We start from the raw sequence: 17,334 nt of genomic DNA on the forward strand, positions 1-17,334 counted from the left end.
AAAAGCTTAAAGTATTGGGTTTATTTCCTGTAGTGCACGCCTGTTTCACACATGCTCCGTGTGCAGTGCAGTGCGGTGGTGTGCGGCACAGGAGCAGCACGCACTATTGTGCTTTCACATATGGTGCGTTTGCAGTGGGCAACTGATCTACGGCTGTACGACAAACAACATTAATCCTCTATTTTTTATTTCAAATCACTATTTATATTATTAGTGTCTTTTATAAAATAATATAAAAGAGTTTCAGCATTGTGATTCTATTTGTACACAGACAGTAGGCTAGTAATACGCACTCTTTCACAAGACTTAGGCTATTCACGTTTAAATTTATAACACTTAAAAACGTATCATTACTTCTATATAGATTTATATATTAAGTTGCTCAAGCAAGTGGCAAAACATTTATACATTTATGTTAACATCGCAAACATTTTAAATTAAAACATACATAATTGACATAAACAGCTCTCTCATACCTTTTCTTTTGCATTTAAATCTTTTTTACAAGAAATATTGCAATCACAAAGAACTTGTTTCACGAAGAGACAAGTGCATCCATTATGTCGCGTTGTTGAGGTAATGTTACTGTGTAGTTTCCTTGCTTTAATTACCCCGAGCTTAAAGTTAAAAAGAAAATGATTGAAAAATAGTATAATTTTTTTTTTTTACTATATTAGTAAAAAGATTACTATATTTTCATATCAATCCGTGTTCATTTTGACCATGAACCATGCGCTGTCACTTTAATTCAGCACAGCAGAAATAGACTGTGTGGAAACGATCACTGCACTGCTGTATACACACCGCTCCTGGAACGCATTGCCGCACCGCATCCGCGTGCAGGCCTGTTAACATGGGTACGGAAAAAATATATAGCCTACATATGCACTGCAAACGGAATATGTGTGAAACAGGCGTTAGCCAGAACTGTTGCCCATACAGAGTATAGTTTGCTGCTGCTCGTCGGACGGCTTAAATCCGAACCAATGGATGTTGCACCGTTTTTTTTTACCAGCTCCTCCGTTTCGCTTTCAGCCATGTTTACTCAAGATGTCGAATACGATGATGCGTTGCAGCCGTTTGCAGCTCGTGGCTCTAAATTTTGCGGGTAGATTGCGTCAACATGCATTATCGCGATAGTGCAATATAATTAAAATCCATATCGTAGACCAATTTTGTATCGTTTATATTGCATATCGTTTATATCGCCCATTACTAACTGTATGAATGGCGTTCGTGGTTTGATTAGTCGAGACTGTTTTCCAAAGATGGCTCCTGTCTGTATACACGAAGTGGACTGTCTTCATAAAATATCTTCTTATTAAACGGTCTGTACACTTACAAAGTTCTCAATGCTTTGTTTTGCATGTAGGGACCCTCATTATGTTACTGTGTTCGTGTGGGGCTATTTTGAGCCTTGTTTGTGGTATAAACTAGCGATTTCTTTTTACTTATTATATGCCCCCATTACTAGCGTTATAGGCTAAACAGTTTTTAGAGATAAAACTCTTTACATTCGATTATCATGAAAACAAATCTCAGAGAACGGTTGACTAGGTACCAATGTTTAATTAGACCAAAGGTTCATTTTGCGCCGGAGTTCTCCTGTATGACCTTCGTTCATCTTCGAAACACAAATTAAGATATTTTAAATGATATCTGTGATATTTCTGTCCCTCCATTGACAGTCTACTCAACTACCACTTTGATGCTTTAAAAAGTCCACAAAGAGATTGTATAACTAATCCATATAACTAATCCATATTAATTGAGAAGTTAAGACTTCAATACAATCACTTTATATGATGAACAGATTGAACTTATTATTTTATTCACATATAAACATTGACAATATCCCCGCAATCAAGCGTGCAAGAGAGAAGTCCTGTTTCCAACTGGTATTAAGATGTGTTTTCGGTGATCTGATCACAAATGGTCAGCCAAGACACATTACCATTTCCACCTGGTATTATCATGTGTTTCAAATGTGTCTCCTTTGACCACTTGCGTTCAGATTTCCTATTATTTCATCACACCACACTATAGCACTTTCACTTCCGGCTCATGAATACTACTGAATGAGCGAACTTGTGTTACGTGGCTTTCGCGAATTAATAATATATATATAATATAATATAATATAATATAATATAATATAATATAGTATAATATAATATAATATAATATAATATAATATAATATAATATAATATAATATAATATAATATAATGTAATAATGTACAATGACCCAGACAAAGAAATGTCTGGGTCATTGTACACTGAAATCCAAAGATTTTTTTATTTTAAATTAAATTCAGCACATTGAAAATAAAGCCAACTTTTGAGGATAATAAAATATATTTTGTGACACTACTTTTATTTAAAGCACCCCAACTGATAACCATAATGCATCTGAATGATTTACTTTTATAATGTTTGCAATTCTTATTCTAAATGATGATTCATTACATTCTTATTAATGTAAAAAGATAATTTAATTTAATAAAATCAAGTTAAAGGCATCACAACAGATACTACAATGATGTAAAATACTTTGCAATGTAAATAATATGTATTTATTTGTTTACTTATTTTTTTTTTACAGTACAGTTTTTTAATTCAAATATAATTTATACTGGGGCTGAGGTAAAATATGACCCAGAGATGTGAGATCGCAGTAACAGGCTTTCTTGTGCTTATCCACACTCTTTCTTTCTCACTCTTTTCTCTTTTTTCATATTCCTTCAACCCTCTTCTCATCAACGTCTTTATAAATGCTGCAGTATATGCTCATCATACTCCCCTGTGAAACAAACAGCAAACAAGATATTTCTCTTGAGAGTTGACAGGAACTCTCAGATCAGTATAATTGAAGTTCATCCAAAATTCATATGTTTATTCCTCTGCTTTGCTTTAATGGAATAAGCAGTGGCAGTCTGTTTGTTTTATGTTTAATTGAATAGTTTGGAATTGAGTGGGTCAGAGGTAGTTGTCTGGGCTGCTTACATTGGGGTCTTGGCTCCTCAGCGAGGAATAAACAGATGCTTGTTTCCACTGCTAGAGCACCTAGCACCTGGAAGTACCACCCTGCTCACTTGTGAGTTAGTGCTGTCTGAATGAGCACAAATATTTGTTTTTTAGATGACCCCTCCCTTTTTGTTCTTTGTCTATTTTTGGGGCTATTTCAGAGATAACGTAATGCGTTTAAATGTGTTGTTGAAGAGTTTGTATTTCTGGAGCCTTATTTTTTTTTTTGGTTTAGATGTTATTGGAAGAAGGAGGCGGGAACTGGCGAACATTTAAAGAATTTAATAACAAAACAAAACAAATACAAAACGAATGTAAAAGACAGCAGCCCCTCACGGACGACTGCTGTCACATAATAAAACATAAACAACACAACATAAATCCAGGCCTGTTCCTCTCTCGATCTCCACTTTCGTCGCTCCTCCTTTTATGCTTCCGCTCCTCCGTGAGAGATACGAGACCGGTGCGTCACGCAGGTGTCACTCATCAGTAATCACGGCACCGGCCTCGCGCCGTTCTCTCACGGCCCTCGGCCTCGTCCTGCTCGCCACACCCAGCATCAGCACAACTTAAAATGGTACTTCACCGCTGTCAAAATGGGCTTTTAATAAAACTAGGCTGGCTATACAGTAGAAGAAAAAATTCAAATCGGTGCTACCCATCTAAAAAAAGCAGTAGCACCTCATTGCAGTACACGAGATCCAGGGGGCGGAGTTGGATCCAGATCTAAGGGGTGGAGATGAGTAGGATTAGGGGTGGGGTTAGGGATCAGGGGGTGGAGATGGGTAGGTTTAGGAATATGTAAGGTGGGAGGAGTTGGATCTGAATTTCGTGTTCTGCAGTGAGGACCATCTCAAAAAAAGGCCAAATAGGTAGGAAAACATCGACACCCATAATGCACTGGGCATATTGTCGTCCAAGGCCACTCCCACCAGTCTGCTTCTGGATACGCTTGACCAGAGTCAAATGCCGCCTTGCTTTAATAGGAAATACGTCTTCGCAAACTTTTAGTCATAATGGTATCTACATGTATTGTTCCCATGTATTGTTCCCACCCAAAGAAACACAATTCCCATTCTATTCCATACTTGCCAGAATCCAGCCCAAAACAATGTCTCATTGTTAACAAATTAAGAGCAAGGAATTATCTTAAGAGCGTCCTTCACTATATTTGTGTCAAAAACCTGAATTTTTTTGTCTTTTCAGGCAGGGAACATCATGGCACGTCCCAATCCAATGTTTGCGTAATATCCTGTCAATTAAAATGTATCTGGACAATTTTTAAAGGGACTGTCCTCCGCTGCTTGCGATATCCCTCAATCTCGTGTAAGTGGTTAGTTAAAAATAACATCTGTAACCAGAATGGTTCAAACCAAATGAATAAATTAAAAATGTATTTAAAAAAATGACCAAATTACTATCAGTCTATTTTTTCATAGAACATTACTTATTATGCGTTTTACATTTTCAACTTTCTTTAATGTGTAATCAGTGCTTTATAAATGAGTAATTGCCTAATCAATAATAGCAAATAAAATACAACTTTAGTTTTCCTGGAACACACAACGACAACTATAAGAGCATCATTCACTAGTTTCTGCACGGCCCTAACTACTGCCTAGTGTATGTTTCTGTCACGTAGATCGCTACGTTGAGATCATCAAACATCATGCAGTTGATCGGTGATATTCTTTCGCACGAATGACGTTGTTGCCTCTTCCGTTATATCATACACAAAAAAGTGGCGAGGCCTGGTTGAGTTAGTAGTGTTATGATACGGGTGTGACATTTTCCGAAAACATGCTCAAATGTCACAGAGCGTTACTGACAGACTGGAAAGAGAGGTGCTGCAATAATGTAAATATGTGGAAAAGTAATGTTTCTTTTTAACATTTCAGCATTAAAATCTATTTTAGTAGACCTCAAAAACGAAATAAAAACTTGAAGGGTTAGTTCACCCTAGTTCATTCTTTCATTAATACTGTAACTCACCCTCATGTCGTTCCAAACCCGTAAGACTTTCGTTCATCTCTGGAACACAAATGAAGATCTTTTTGATAAAATCTGAGAGCTTTCTATCCCTCCATTGACAGCTGCGCAATTACCACTTTGATGCTTCAAAAAGTTCATAAAGAGATCATAAAGCTAATCCATATGAATTAAGCGGTTTAGTCCAAATTTTCTGAAGAGAATTGATCACTTTATATGATGAACAGGTTGAATTTAGGCTTTTATTCACATATAAAAAAAATTCGACTCACTTTGGCAAAACAAAGCTCAAGCATGTTCGCTTGATGTGCGAGAACCAGTGAGGTTCATTCTCATGTGTTACGCAGCACGTTTGAGCTTCAGCAAGAACCACTGAGGTTCATTCTTGTGTTAAATAATAATAATTCATTTTAAGGACACCTTACAAACAGTAAAATACATTAACAATGAATATAAACATGCACAAAAATTTAAATGAAATACACATATGTCAATCAGAATACCGGTAAGCTAATCTAAAAAATTTGTTTTAACCCTTTAAATGTGCATACCGTAAAACTTCAAATAGTAGCCCGGGCTTTTATTTTCCCAAATCGTCGAACTGCACCGGCTTGTATTTGAGACAGGCGTCTATATGAGACAGGCCTTTATAATTTAGTGTTTAGATGTTGTTCGTTGAGTGTATAGGCCTGTCTCTAATCTCTAAAAATCTCCAAATGCTCCACGTGAAACTGCGGTCTTCCGACCTTTTACTATCGCGTCAATTGATTTTGATTAATATGCGCGAGGGAGAGAGAGCAAGACAGCGCTCGTGTTGTTTAAAGACGTGAGAGTGCGCGCGCGCGCGGCCGGGGCTCTCTCTCTCTCTCTCTCTGCTCGTTACGCGCCCTGTCAGGCGCAGCAGTCATTCTACACCACTCACCATTATATGCGAAATAATAAAATATCTTGATATTCTGGTTCAACAATTCCTGAAAAAATTGTAATATATATATATATTATTCTCTAAAAACCTATTGTAGCATAAACATTTAGTATAAATATTTAATGCAAAATAAATAAATAAACTGCCATAACTTCTAAACAAAAACATTACTGCATTACATTTAATAGCCTACACTTATAGGCCTACATGACTATTAATATAACAGCATTTTTAATATGAATACAGGCACATTTCTGCCAAAAAATTTGTTTTACTAAGTTACAGTTAATTCATAAGTTGTGGAGTGAAATGTCTTCTAACTGGTTTGTTCTTGGAACAATGTTTCACCTGTTTTTTTGCATCAAGATGTTGAGAATATCAGCGCTGTTTAATCTGGCTTTTAACTAGCTTAAATCACAGCCATCTGTGGGTTTATAATAGAGATAGAGAATTCTGCACTGAATTGAAATGCTTCTCAGTGGATCGCGCAACTCTGTGTAATAATGTTCGCGTGATCGAGATCAGTCCGCACAGCTGCTTCGGCCGCGATCGCAGTTTTTTTGGGCCGAGCTGATAATGCTCGGCGCTGGCATCCAATTTAAAGGTGCATTGCTGCCACCTACAGTACTGGAGTGTGAAACAGATTAGTGGGGGGGAAAAACAGGTTATGACTGCGTGTGTGGCGGGTGGTGGGCCGGCCCGCCGGCCGTCCTGGAGTACCGGCCGTTCTGTGATACTCCAGATCACACAGATGGCCAGTCCGCCCCTGCCCGAAACTAAAAAACAGACCCGGCCTCTATTTGAGACCGGCCTTTATTTACCCAAACCTGCAGCCACACCAGGCGTGTAAAAGAGACAGGCGTCTATTTGGGACTCGGCTATTATTTGAAGTTTTACGGTAGTATAGCTTTGTTAAGTTCATTTTTTCCAATGTGTTGATTCATTTTCTACCAGGAAAAACCCTTTAGTCATTAGACTTTCATGTTAACCCTAAAGCTAACCAGATGTGATGATGACTTAGAACATGGTCTGAAGCCAGTTTCCCATAAACAAATGTGCAAGTCATTGACTGACTGACTGGGCAACGAAACCAGACAGTCAGTCACTTTTGCAGCATAACATCTCCAGTTGTGCCATGATTAAGAGTCTCTACCACCTCTTGTGCTCTTAAAGGTGAACTAAGTAACTTTTTTACCTTAAAGGGTTAGTTCACCCAAAAATGAAAATTAAGTCATTAATTACTCACCCCCATGCTGTACCAACCCCGTAAGACCTTCGTTCATCTTCGGAAACCAAATGAAAATATTTTTGATTAAATCTGAGAGCTGGATCACTCCTCCATAGGCTTCCTAAGGGAATGACACTTGACGGCCCAGAAAGTCATTAAAGAAAATGTTTAAATATTCCATGTGCCTACAGTGGCTCCACTATAAGTTTATCAAGCGACGAGAATACTTTTTGTGCGGAAAAAACAAACAAAAATAACGACTTAATTCGGCTATTCCATTGCTTCCTTGTGGGCCTGAGACGAGAGTTCAAGAGATTTCCAGGACGCATGCGCGAGAACTGACGTTCTTCTTCTGATAAAATGAGCATAAAACAGAAATAACCCGGCGCCGTATACATGTGGTGTTCGAGGCGCACATACAATACAGACTGCCGACAGTTAAACAGGGCGCGCGCAGCTCTTAAAGGGGCCATACCTTATTTCCACTCGTTACAGCGTCCATCCTACTGAACAGGTACCGGTGTACAGGGGGAGGGGATCCGGCCGTGAGTGCGAGCCATCTCTGCGTGAGTGCTATTCACGACAGTACAAGTGCTCCACAGCGACTCTAGGGGTCGCTGTTTGACAAAAACGGAATTCCTACTTAGTGCTGCTTTAAAGAACAGAACAATCGAATCCTATCCAGTAACACTTAATTTTACAGTGTCCTTGTTACATGTTACTGTAGTATAAATGATGCATAGTTACATGCAACTAACCCTAAACCAAACCCTATTCCTCACCCTTACATGTAGTTAATTATTATTTCTCAGAGCTTAAATGTATAATTACACTGTAACAGGGACACTTTAAAATAAAGTGTAACCTCTAATCCTTCCTTGTTGTGCTGAACCACTGTGATAAATGATGACTAATTCTCCTCGTTTATCTTTCTCGGGGTCCAATTGAGCTGCATCTGGCCGGGTCATGGGGTCAGGGTTTTCTGGGTGAGGCTGGTACTGGGGTATGTGCAAGTTTAACCTGATCTGAGGCCAGTTCCCAGGCCCTGGATTCAAGGGGAATCCAGAGGGCTTATGTTCCGGTCCAAATCTCTCAGCGTGGGAGAGCTGCTCGAGAGCCTGGGGACTATGGTCAGGGCTAATGCGCCTATTGCTTCCAGATCTTTACAAATTGCTCAAGTCCTGGGGAAGTCTTGGAGAACTACAGTAAACTAGAACACACACACACACACACACACACAAAAAACAAGCACTCTGGTTCACTGATCATAAATGGTTGTTTTGAAAACATGCAGAAATGTGTTAACTGGCTTGTTGAGTCCTTGAGTTGTCAAGCATGTCTTACAAGGAGACCTTAATTTCAGCCGACAGATAAACTGGTGCGATCAGTGGAGTTTAATTAGTTGGCTAGGTATACTGATTTATTTTTCTTTTAAGATCCAGCATATGTCAGATTAATGTGAGAAATGCTGTGGTCTGGCCGTACTCTCTACTGCCGAGTGAGTTTGTGTGGTATCTTGGGTATTGCCAGTTTTTGACTTCTTGTTCTTCCACCCACTGATGTTCTGGCAGGACCCCAGCGATGAGTCACAGATTCTCCATTGGCCTTATGATGAAAGATCTCTTTATTGTGGATATCATAAAGTTCTGGGCTAATGTCTGAACATTAGGCTGTTCAGAAAGTCTAAACAATTTAGTTGAATTATGGGTGCCTTTCAGTAGGGGTCAGGTTCTCTCCTATGGTAGTGCATTTTGTATTTAAAAAAAGAAATAGGTCTTAAAGATATTTTCAGTTAAGAATTCAGTCTGGAATTGAATTTTTTCCAAACATTTTAAATGTGTTTATCACTTAGCAACTTCACACTCACTGGTGTCTGTGCGAATGTGTGTGCAGTAAATTTAACATATATTTTGTTACTTACATATACTGTAACTGTTCATCTAATCAGATTTCAGAGTGTCATTTAATACAAAACAACATACGAACGATACACAAACTTGCAAAATATTTTATTCTGTCAGAATACACGGCTACTTTTGAATCTCTTAGAGGTCTGTAGTTTTTATTTTTTATCTCCAGGATTTGATTATGGTTGGGTATTTAATTCATTGTGCAGTGTGTTTGGTTTCATACGGTATATGGTTTGCCTATATGACTCTCTTGGTGTTTATATAACATTCAGATGAATAAGTTAATAAGTTTGAACATGCACTGAAACTCCATAACTAATGTGGCAAAAATCATACACCCGATGCAATGCAGCGCCAAGTGCGATGCAAGTGTTTTTTGCTAGTTTCAGCCCAACGCATTTATCCTTTTCAAGTCCTGTGCCACGTTGTTTAAATAGCAAATGCATTTACGCCCATGGGCGTGCTGGTCTGAAAACGAGGTGTGTTCGGGGCGGGCGACTCCAAAAAAACAACTGAAACCTGGTCTAAAGTCAATGGTACAATATTTTCTTTGTTATTTAAAGAGCACGTTAGTAATGTGCGCCTATAGGCGGGTCCACAACACGCGTCCACTCTGCTTATTACACACACAGGGAGGGACGCGCAGCAGCACACAAACATGCCAAATATTAAAAATAAAAGGATTACAATGTAAAAGATTAATATTGTGTACATAAAGATATGGTGTAATCCGGCTTGTTCCGTATATGGTCTGCTTGCGCGCTTTAACCTCGCGCACGAGCAAATCAGTTTGCGCTCTGGAGACGCGTTCAGTTTTTCCACTTGTAAATTCAGTGTGTATAAATAGCGAATCCACCATGGCGCGAGCGCAACTGGCTTTTAAAGGGAATGGGAGATGAGACTCTGGGTGGTTTATTTCACGTTACGCCCAGAATACACCCATTACTCATTAAGAGAATGACAACCCTTTTAGAGCACGCAGACCATTTTTCCCGTCTTTAAACTAGCAAAAGTGGATTCGGACACGCCCTAAGTGCACTTGCGCCGTGCGCTTTAGACCGTGCGCTTAGATCGTTAAAATAGGGCCCTTAATGTTTAATGTCTAGTCACATTCAATTATGGATTACATTACATAAATTGTGTAAATGATAGTGGCTGTTCAATTTATAATTGAAATTTGACAAAAAATATTTTGCAGGACTGGGTATTACTGTTGGTCATTTCTATTTTAAACCAAATATTAAATATTTAGCTACTCACATCTTACCTTGCACCTTTTCACCATTAAATCTGGAGCCCTCTTTGATTTGATTGGCCATCTCAAACATTTTGACAGTATCCATCCAAAGTTGCGAATTTGGATTTTGACAGTTTCCATCTAAAGTTGCGAATTTGATGTATTGATGTTTTGTATGAATTGGAATATCGCACAAAACATTCGAGAATAAAGCAGCGTTTCAAGAGAATAAAATCGTCACCTCTTGGGAAATTGGTGTAAAATATCTGTAATAACAATGGAAGTTTGCCACTTTTTCCCCTCTGTCATAAATGACTTGCGTCTCAGAGCGCGCAGACGAATGCATTAAACTCTGTCATGTTATCTTGCATTCAGATGCTGGTGTTTGGGAACGCAATCATATGAGATGCTTCTGTGAGAAAATTAAACCAAATCATTCTGATCAGGCATTCTAGAATGGTCAGACCAACATTTGAGATGTTGTGCAATGAAATTGGTCCTCGTTAGTCCAGTTATCCAATCACATTCACTGTTGAGGCAAAGTCACGTGAGATTTTGTTATGCATTGAGGGATTCACATTGAGTAAATGTGTTTCCATCATAGTTCATGCGCAAGTCTTCTTATTGGAAAAAAAATCAGCCTCAATTGATTTTACGTTTCAATTACGTTTTTTAATCCACATACGTTTTTTTTAATCCGCATTTTTAGAATGTATGTGCATCTTGGCGTTTCCATTCAGTGTTTTTTTTATGCGATATCCCAAAAAAGGGTGGATGGAAACATAGTATTGTTAGAACTGATGAGCATTGTTAGACTGCTCAGGCAAACCAGCCAAAAATTTTTTTTTACTAATTCTTTCCCTCGTTTTATCGTGCGCACTATATAACAATTTGCTCCCTTGATTTACTAAATCGTGGCCAAGTTGTAAAAAAATTCATTCCCTTGTTTTAGTTCAATCAAAATGAGGGAACAAATTAGTTCGAATGTGGACACAATTTACTAAAATGAGGAAATGAATTAATAAATCGTGCGTGGGATCAAATTCTTACTTCGTGGCCATTATTTACTCAAACGAGAGAACCATTTTTTGTCCGCATGTCATGTGCCGGGCTTCATTTTTTGTGTGTGGCTTGGGTAATAGTAAACGACTTTCTTTGTTAGAAGTTAGGACTACACCACTGCATTATAGAAGACTGGGCCTGTTGTTCAAAAATTGATAACTAAAAGGAGTCCAAGAGGGAAATCGAAAAAGTGTAAGAAGATATTTGTTTTTAAATGAAGAAAGATTGTTCTTCCTGTTGCATAAACTCTTGTTTGCAGTGCACTTCCAAAATGTAATGCAAATAAAATACATTCAACCAGTTTTACTCTTATTTCATCAGTGTTACGCTAGTTGTTTTTCATCTTAAATGAGTTTTCTGCTTTACGTCAGCATGTTCTCCGGTTATACAGTGTTTTATTTCTCTTTGATCACCAGAATTACACCAGTACATGTGAATATAACCCCATCAATGAGAGTGGTATATGTGTGTTACAGGGCGAGATCCAGCAGCTCCTGCTCGTGGATGATCCTCAGGCTGCGGCTGACTACTGCCAAGATTACATTCCCGATTGCGACAGGCCTTTGCCCTACAGAACCCAGAGCCTGGATCCTGATGAGGTTAGTGATTCCTCTGTGAGTGTGGCTCCTCGTGTAGTCAAAAACGCCTTCTTTTCTTGTTATTTCCAACTGATTTATTTTACATCTATTTGACATAACTTTTTTCCCCCCCTTTACCATCCTACAGACTCCTCGTGTTTTAGCATTTAAGTATCATGTGCAAACAGAGGAAGAGACACTTGTTTTTCCAATGAACCTTGAGCAACCAGCCTCACCATTTTACACAGAATTGCCGCATTTTATGAAGACATAATTTGTTCCAGCTTGGCCAAAAATGTCTTCCTCTCTTTGGAAGAGCCCTGTCAAAACTTCCTTTGAGTGGTTGAGCTGCCTTGGCTTCTCAATTCCACATTTACATTTATCTGTTTGCACTTTTTACTGTTCTGGCTTCTGGGCTCGGCTCCCAGCGCACTCATCTCACCCAGCCAATAAACAGCACAGGCATGCATATGAATTAAAATGCTTGTCGCCTAGTTCAGTTGCACTAGTGCACTGTTAGCTCTAGGAACCTTTTTTTTTTGGTACAACCAATTTAATAGAGATATTTTTGTGTAAATGTATAACTGCAGAACGGATTTTTTTTTATTTCTGCTTTTTTTGGCACAATAATAACAAAACAATGACTAGATAATAATAATAATAATAATAATAATAATAACTGGGGCCTTTAGCTCAGTGCTAACATTTTAAAAACTCATTCTCAATTAATGGACTTTCAAATATATTCTGATTAAATAATACAATATTGTGTATATATACTAATATACACATTCCTGTTCAAAAGTTTGGGGCCAGAAAGATTTCATTTTATTTTATAAATAAATAAACAATTCAGTATTCATTTACAATGAATTCATAAATTCATTTATAATGTCACAAAAGATTTATATTTCAAATAAATGCTTTTGAATTTTCTATTAATTCTAGAATCTTGAAAAATATTATTGTGGTTTCCACAAATATATATATATATATATATATATATATATATATATATATATATATATATATATATATATATATATAAAACAGTTTTCAGCATTGAAAATAATCAGAAATGTTTCATGAGCATCAAATCATCTTATTAGAATGATTTCTGTAGGATCATGTGATGTGAGAGAACATTGTGCTTTGTACGTTTTTCATCTTCAAACCAAACTTGGGTCTCCAGCCGACAAAGTTTAATTCCTGTCTGGCTAGCGCACTTCCCATATGCATTAGGTCAGTAGGAGGAGAGTAGACGGTCTTTTGTGTCTGTTCAAACACATTCAACCAGATCAGCGTTTACACTACAAAAGCAATCCGGTCGAATGCGTTTTTTACTATCTCTAAAAGTGGACAAGCTCAAAATGTTTTAGATGCCGTTTTTACCTGTATTTAGCATTGTCCACTTGTGATCCAATCGACCAAAACGCATCTTAATACCAGCTATAAACAGGGCCTGAGTGTTGTCATGACATTTTCCTATGGCCCCGGTGACATGGAATTGAAGGCTCTGGTGATTGCCTCAAAAAGTTCTGTATTCTCTTGATTAAAGATGGCAGATTTCAAATTGCATAATTATTGGGGTTCTGCGCCAGCCTAGCAACTATTATTGAGATGAATGAGAGTGCTATCTACAAGATCGCTATACAAGATGCAAGAACACGTCCTATGTGAACAGCGCCACAGTTTATCTTTTAAATCAACAGTGACTTCTTAGACTCCCCCATACTTGTTTTCATAATGTGATCTTTTTGGTGGACATTGTGAACATGTTTTTTCGATTTCGATGATTTGTGTTTGTTGTGAACATGCACGTGCGGGTGAGTCAGCCCAGCGAGTAATCATGTCAGTGGGTTAGCATTTCTCTGCGGCCTTCTGGGAGGAACGTTTAAGGTCATCGTACATTAATTTCTCCTCACAACTCCCACGCCCAGTTTTGTGCGAGTGTGCTGAATGTAAATGTCTGCGTATGTCTCTCTCCAAGTTGGCTCCAGGGAAAGTGTCTATCGGCAGCCGTTCAAAGGCAGAGCCAGTTGGCTTTCAGTTCCCACAACAGCTGAGAGATCAGGGACTAATGGCGGGATTCATCAGCATTGCTCACATTACTGACCTATTACCAGAGCTCACACTGATCCGATTCTATCCTGCCCGACTTGGCATCTCAACACCTCGCTTTGGTTCTCACATTATTCATATAATCTCCCCCCGACAGGCCTCATCAAGCCCATTCAGTCAGAGCCTCTCATAATAGCCTGTAAGCAGCTCAACTCTGACCCCTTGAATTGTGGGCTTATAATGCAGCGCATGTCTGAATTGAGAACCAGTTGAACTTTGACCTAATTTGCAAAGAGATTAATATACATTGTCTAGTGGAATCAGTCAGACACCTTAATTTTAGATGAAATTAAACAGAGATTTCCAGTGATATACGTGTCTGCATGTTGTGTTGTCCTACTGTCAGAATGTCTTGAACAATTTTAATTCTGCTCATCTATCCCCAACCTCTGACCTCTTGCCCCATCTATAAAAGGTCAATCCCATCTATAACCTTGATGACACCATGCAGGGAGACGAGCCTGCGGAACCAAAGAAACGCCCCAAAAAGGACCGCAAAGGCAAAAAGAACAAAAAAAAGAAAGATAAGAAAGGCAAAAAAGGCAAAAAAGAATCTCGCAAGAAGAGAAAGGAGGCCGAAGCTCTTGAAGAAGGTTTCCTTGAGGTTTCTTCTAAGCTGCCGGAGTATTTGGCTCACCGAGGAGCTTTACCAGCTGCAACAGAGCAGCCGGATCCACCCGCGATGGAGCATCCCAAGACACCAGTGCAATCTCCAACAATAACAGTCGATCTGATGGACTCCATACCCGACATGCCCACTCATGAACCCGACACCTATCAGGATGAACACACCAGACCCATTACTGTGACAGATCTTGAGGACCAGTCTGTGCTGCCACCTGCGTTTTCTGAATCCCCAAAGATGGAGGTGGAGGTAGAACATTAAGTGCCAGTGTAGTTGCCCATACTTCCTCCACTATAATCCTCCTGACCAATCACTGACTCTCCCTCGCACATTTTAACCACTAGTCATCCATTGTACTAACCAGCCTCCGCCATCCTAACCTCCCCAATAACTGCACCGATACTCTTCTTCCCAGATGTTGTGCTCATAAAATAACTACATTGTAGTCATAGTTTGCAGCTTTAGTGTCGACTAAAAATGCATATGAATTACGGCTCATTTCAACTGTGACATGATGCATATATTACTCAGGTTTTGGCATAGTGTACTTTTATTTCTTGACTTGGCACGCTTTATACAGATTGAAACTGAAAGATGTGCTCCAAGACAGAATGAAAAATAGGACTGCGTCTGACAGAAATCCATTTTCATGCGTCTTTTTGATACATTTCCCTCTGACAGCTCTGATAGATGTAGTTTTTACTGTATGAATCAAGCTTCTGCTGAGGTAAAACTCAGATGCCAATATCAGTGTGCCAAGTTTGCTCACCCTCCTTTTCACGCTGTTATGGCTGCCACCAGAACATACTGCTTTCGTGCTGACACCCCCCGTTGTTATTAAAACCTCCTTACCCACACTCACCAGCTCAGCAGTATTTATGCTTTGAAACCAGAACGTTTCTATAACCTGCACCTGTGAATTGCGCTAACATTTTAATTAGTCAACAGTGGAGATGTGGAGCACAGTTAGGCCAGAAACAAATACAAGTATGCAAACGCAACGCAAGTTCACATGCTGCGTATGCATTCTTGCATTACCAACAAATCTCAGTACTCGAGGGGATAGAGCGATAGAGTTACATTCAAACATCTGTTACTCTTTAATGCTGTAACTTCAAGCAAGATTTTCAATCTACTGTTGCTCAGCCATTACACTAGCTGACTTGAAGGGGGAAAAATTGTATATTAAGACAAATTTGTTGTAACGCTCACAATATAGCGCCCCCTTGTGGCAATGCTGAGAATGCAACTCATTTCGCATTTGGATTTATGGACTACATTTCGGGCCTTAGTGTCTCTAAAGCTCAGAAGCTCAGTGGAGCCAAACTAGTATAGAGTGGAAATGACTGACTGTGCTCGGTATCTCCATGGTTGCGGTTGCCATGGCTGTGCCACTTCTGATTCTGCTGTGTCGGTGTGCAGGAGGAGAGGCCGATTAAAACACCAGAGGTTGAGGAGTTTAGTGATGACCTTTACGGCGATGAGCACAATGAGCTCTTGGTTTCCACAGTGACAGTTGGCCCTAATATCACGGACTATGAGGTATGTGCTCTGTTTTTTTTGTTTCCGGGCTTTGCAAGCATGTTTTGAGGTGATAACCTTGACTGTATGCTGTGGACATGTTTTGTTCTTTCATAGATCATGGAGTTTGATGAGTTTAAAAACGGCTCGGACAGTTTTGAGCAGGAATATGAGGAATATGAGATTTATGAGGACCGATTTGACCCCGCGGCGAGGGAGAAGCCGGGCACATGGGATGGAGAGGTACAGTTTTGTACCTCTGTAATAAATGAACTGTCAACACACAGGCAAATATGGATTTCCTCTTTATCCCAACTAGGGATGCAAAGTTTCGGTATTTTGGTACAAAAATGCAGTAATATTAATCTTTATACAGTATCAGATTTATTTCAAAATAATGCAGTCTGCAAAAACAATGATTAGCTAATTGAGAAATACTGAAATGCATTTTCTTAAAGGTCCCATGACATGTGGTTATTTTATTATTTTATAATGTTTCCTCGGTTGCCCTTAGCCTGGGAAAACCCAGAAAACTTCCGGCAAATTTAGATTTGCTCTGAAAGTTAGTCTGGCAAAGAGCTCATTCAAGCCCATTTCCAATCCGCCGAAATCGAGGCACCAATCAGAAACGTTGGGGCGGGCTTTACACGATGACGACAGCGCTGGGATTTTGAAGCAGATTTTGTAGCCTACATTACAAAGATGGATGCCGCCGTCGAACATCACTCGTTCGAATCAGCTATCGCGTCTGTTTTAAGCGATTTGAACGTTTCCTTTTAGTTAAAAACCGAGTAAAGAACAACACTCGGAGATGTGTCTCCACCGCTCTGCATACATCATCTCCTTCATCGCTCTGATTGGTTTTAGGTCTATCCGCGATGGCCATTGGTGACGCCCCTCTGGAAATGATTTGTCTATGACGCTTTGCCAAATCATAACTCAGTTACAACTGAGAATGGTCTGGTTTTAACCAGGCTAGGTTGCCCTTATAATGTTAGTATGTTTTTTAGATCAAAAATAGTCATAATTTAGAAATAAAAGGCATTTTCCTAGCCTGATTTTAGCCTCTGATTTAAACGCTCTGTTTGAAGGGGCGTGTCTGCTGTGGGAT

General features: G+C 39.1%; 1 protein-coding gene across 2 annotated transcripts in view; it reads left to right on the forward strand.

Moving 5' to 3' along the window:
* col5a3a (collagen, type V, alpha 3a) overlaps positions 1-17,334 on the forward strand; it is a 62,228-nt gene that overhangs the window by 16,417 nt on the left and 28,477 nt on the right. Inside the window, exons 5-8 of one of the 2 annotated variants that reach the window (XM_056252591.1) lie at positions 11,855-11,977; positions 14,493-14,951; positions 16,125-16,244; positions 16,341-16,466. In XM_056252591.1, the coding sequence (XP_056108566.1) occupies positions 11,855-11,977; positions 14,493-14,951; positions 16,125-16,244; positions 16,341-16,466 (828 nt within the window). The remainder of the gene's footprint in view (positions 1-11,854; positions 11,978-14,492; positions 14,952-16,124; positions 16,245-16,340; positions 16,467-17,334) is intronic. The other variant, XM_056252594.1, reaches the window with a different exon arrangement.

The sequence above is a fragment of the Rhinichthys klamathensis genome, unplaced genomic scaffold (genome assembly GCF_029890125.1).
Source record: "Rhinichthys klamathensis goyatoka isolate OS25496 unplaced genomic scaffold, OSU_Roscu_1.1 h1tg000004l_1, whole genome shotgun sequence".
In the NCBI taxonomy this organism is placed as follows: Eukaryota; Metazoa; Chordata; class Actinopteri; order Cypriniformes; family Leuciscidae; genus Rhinichthys; species Rhinichthys klamathensis.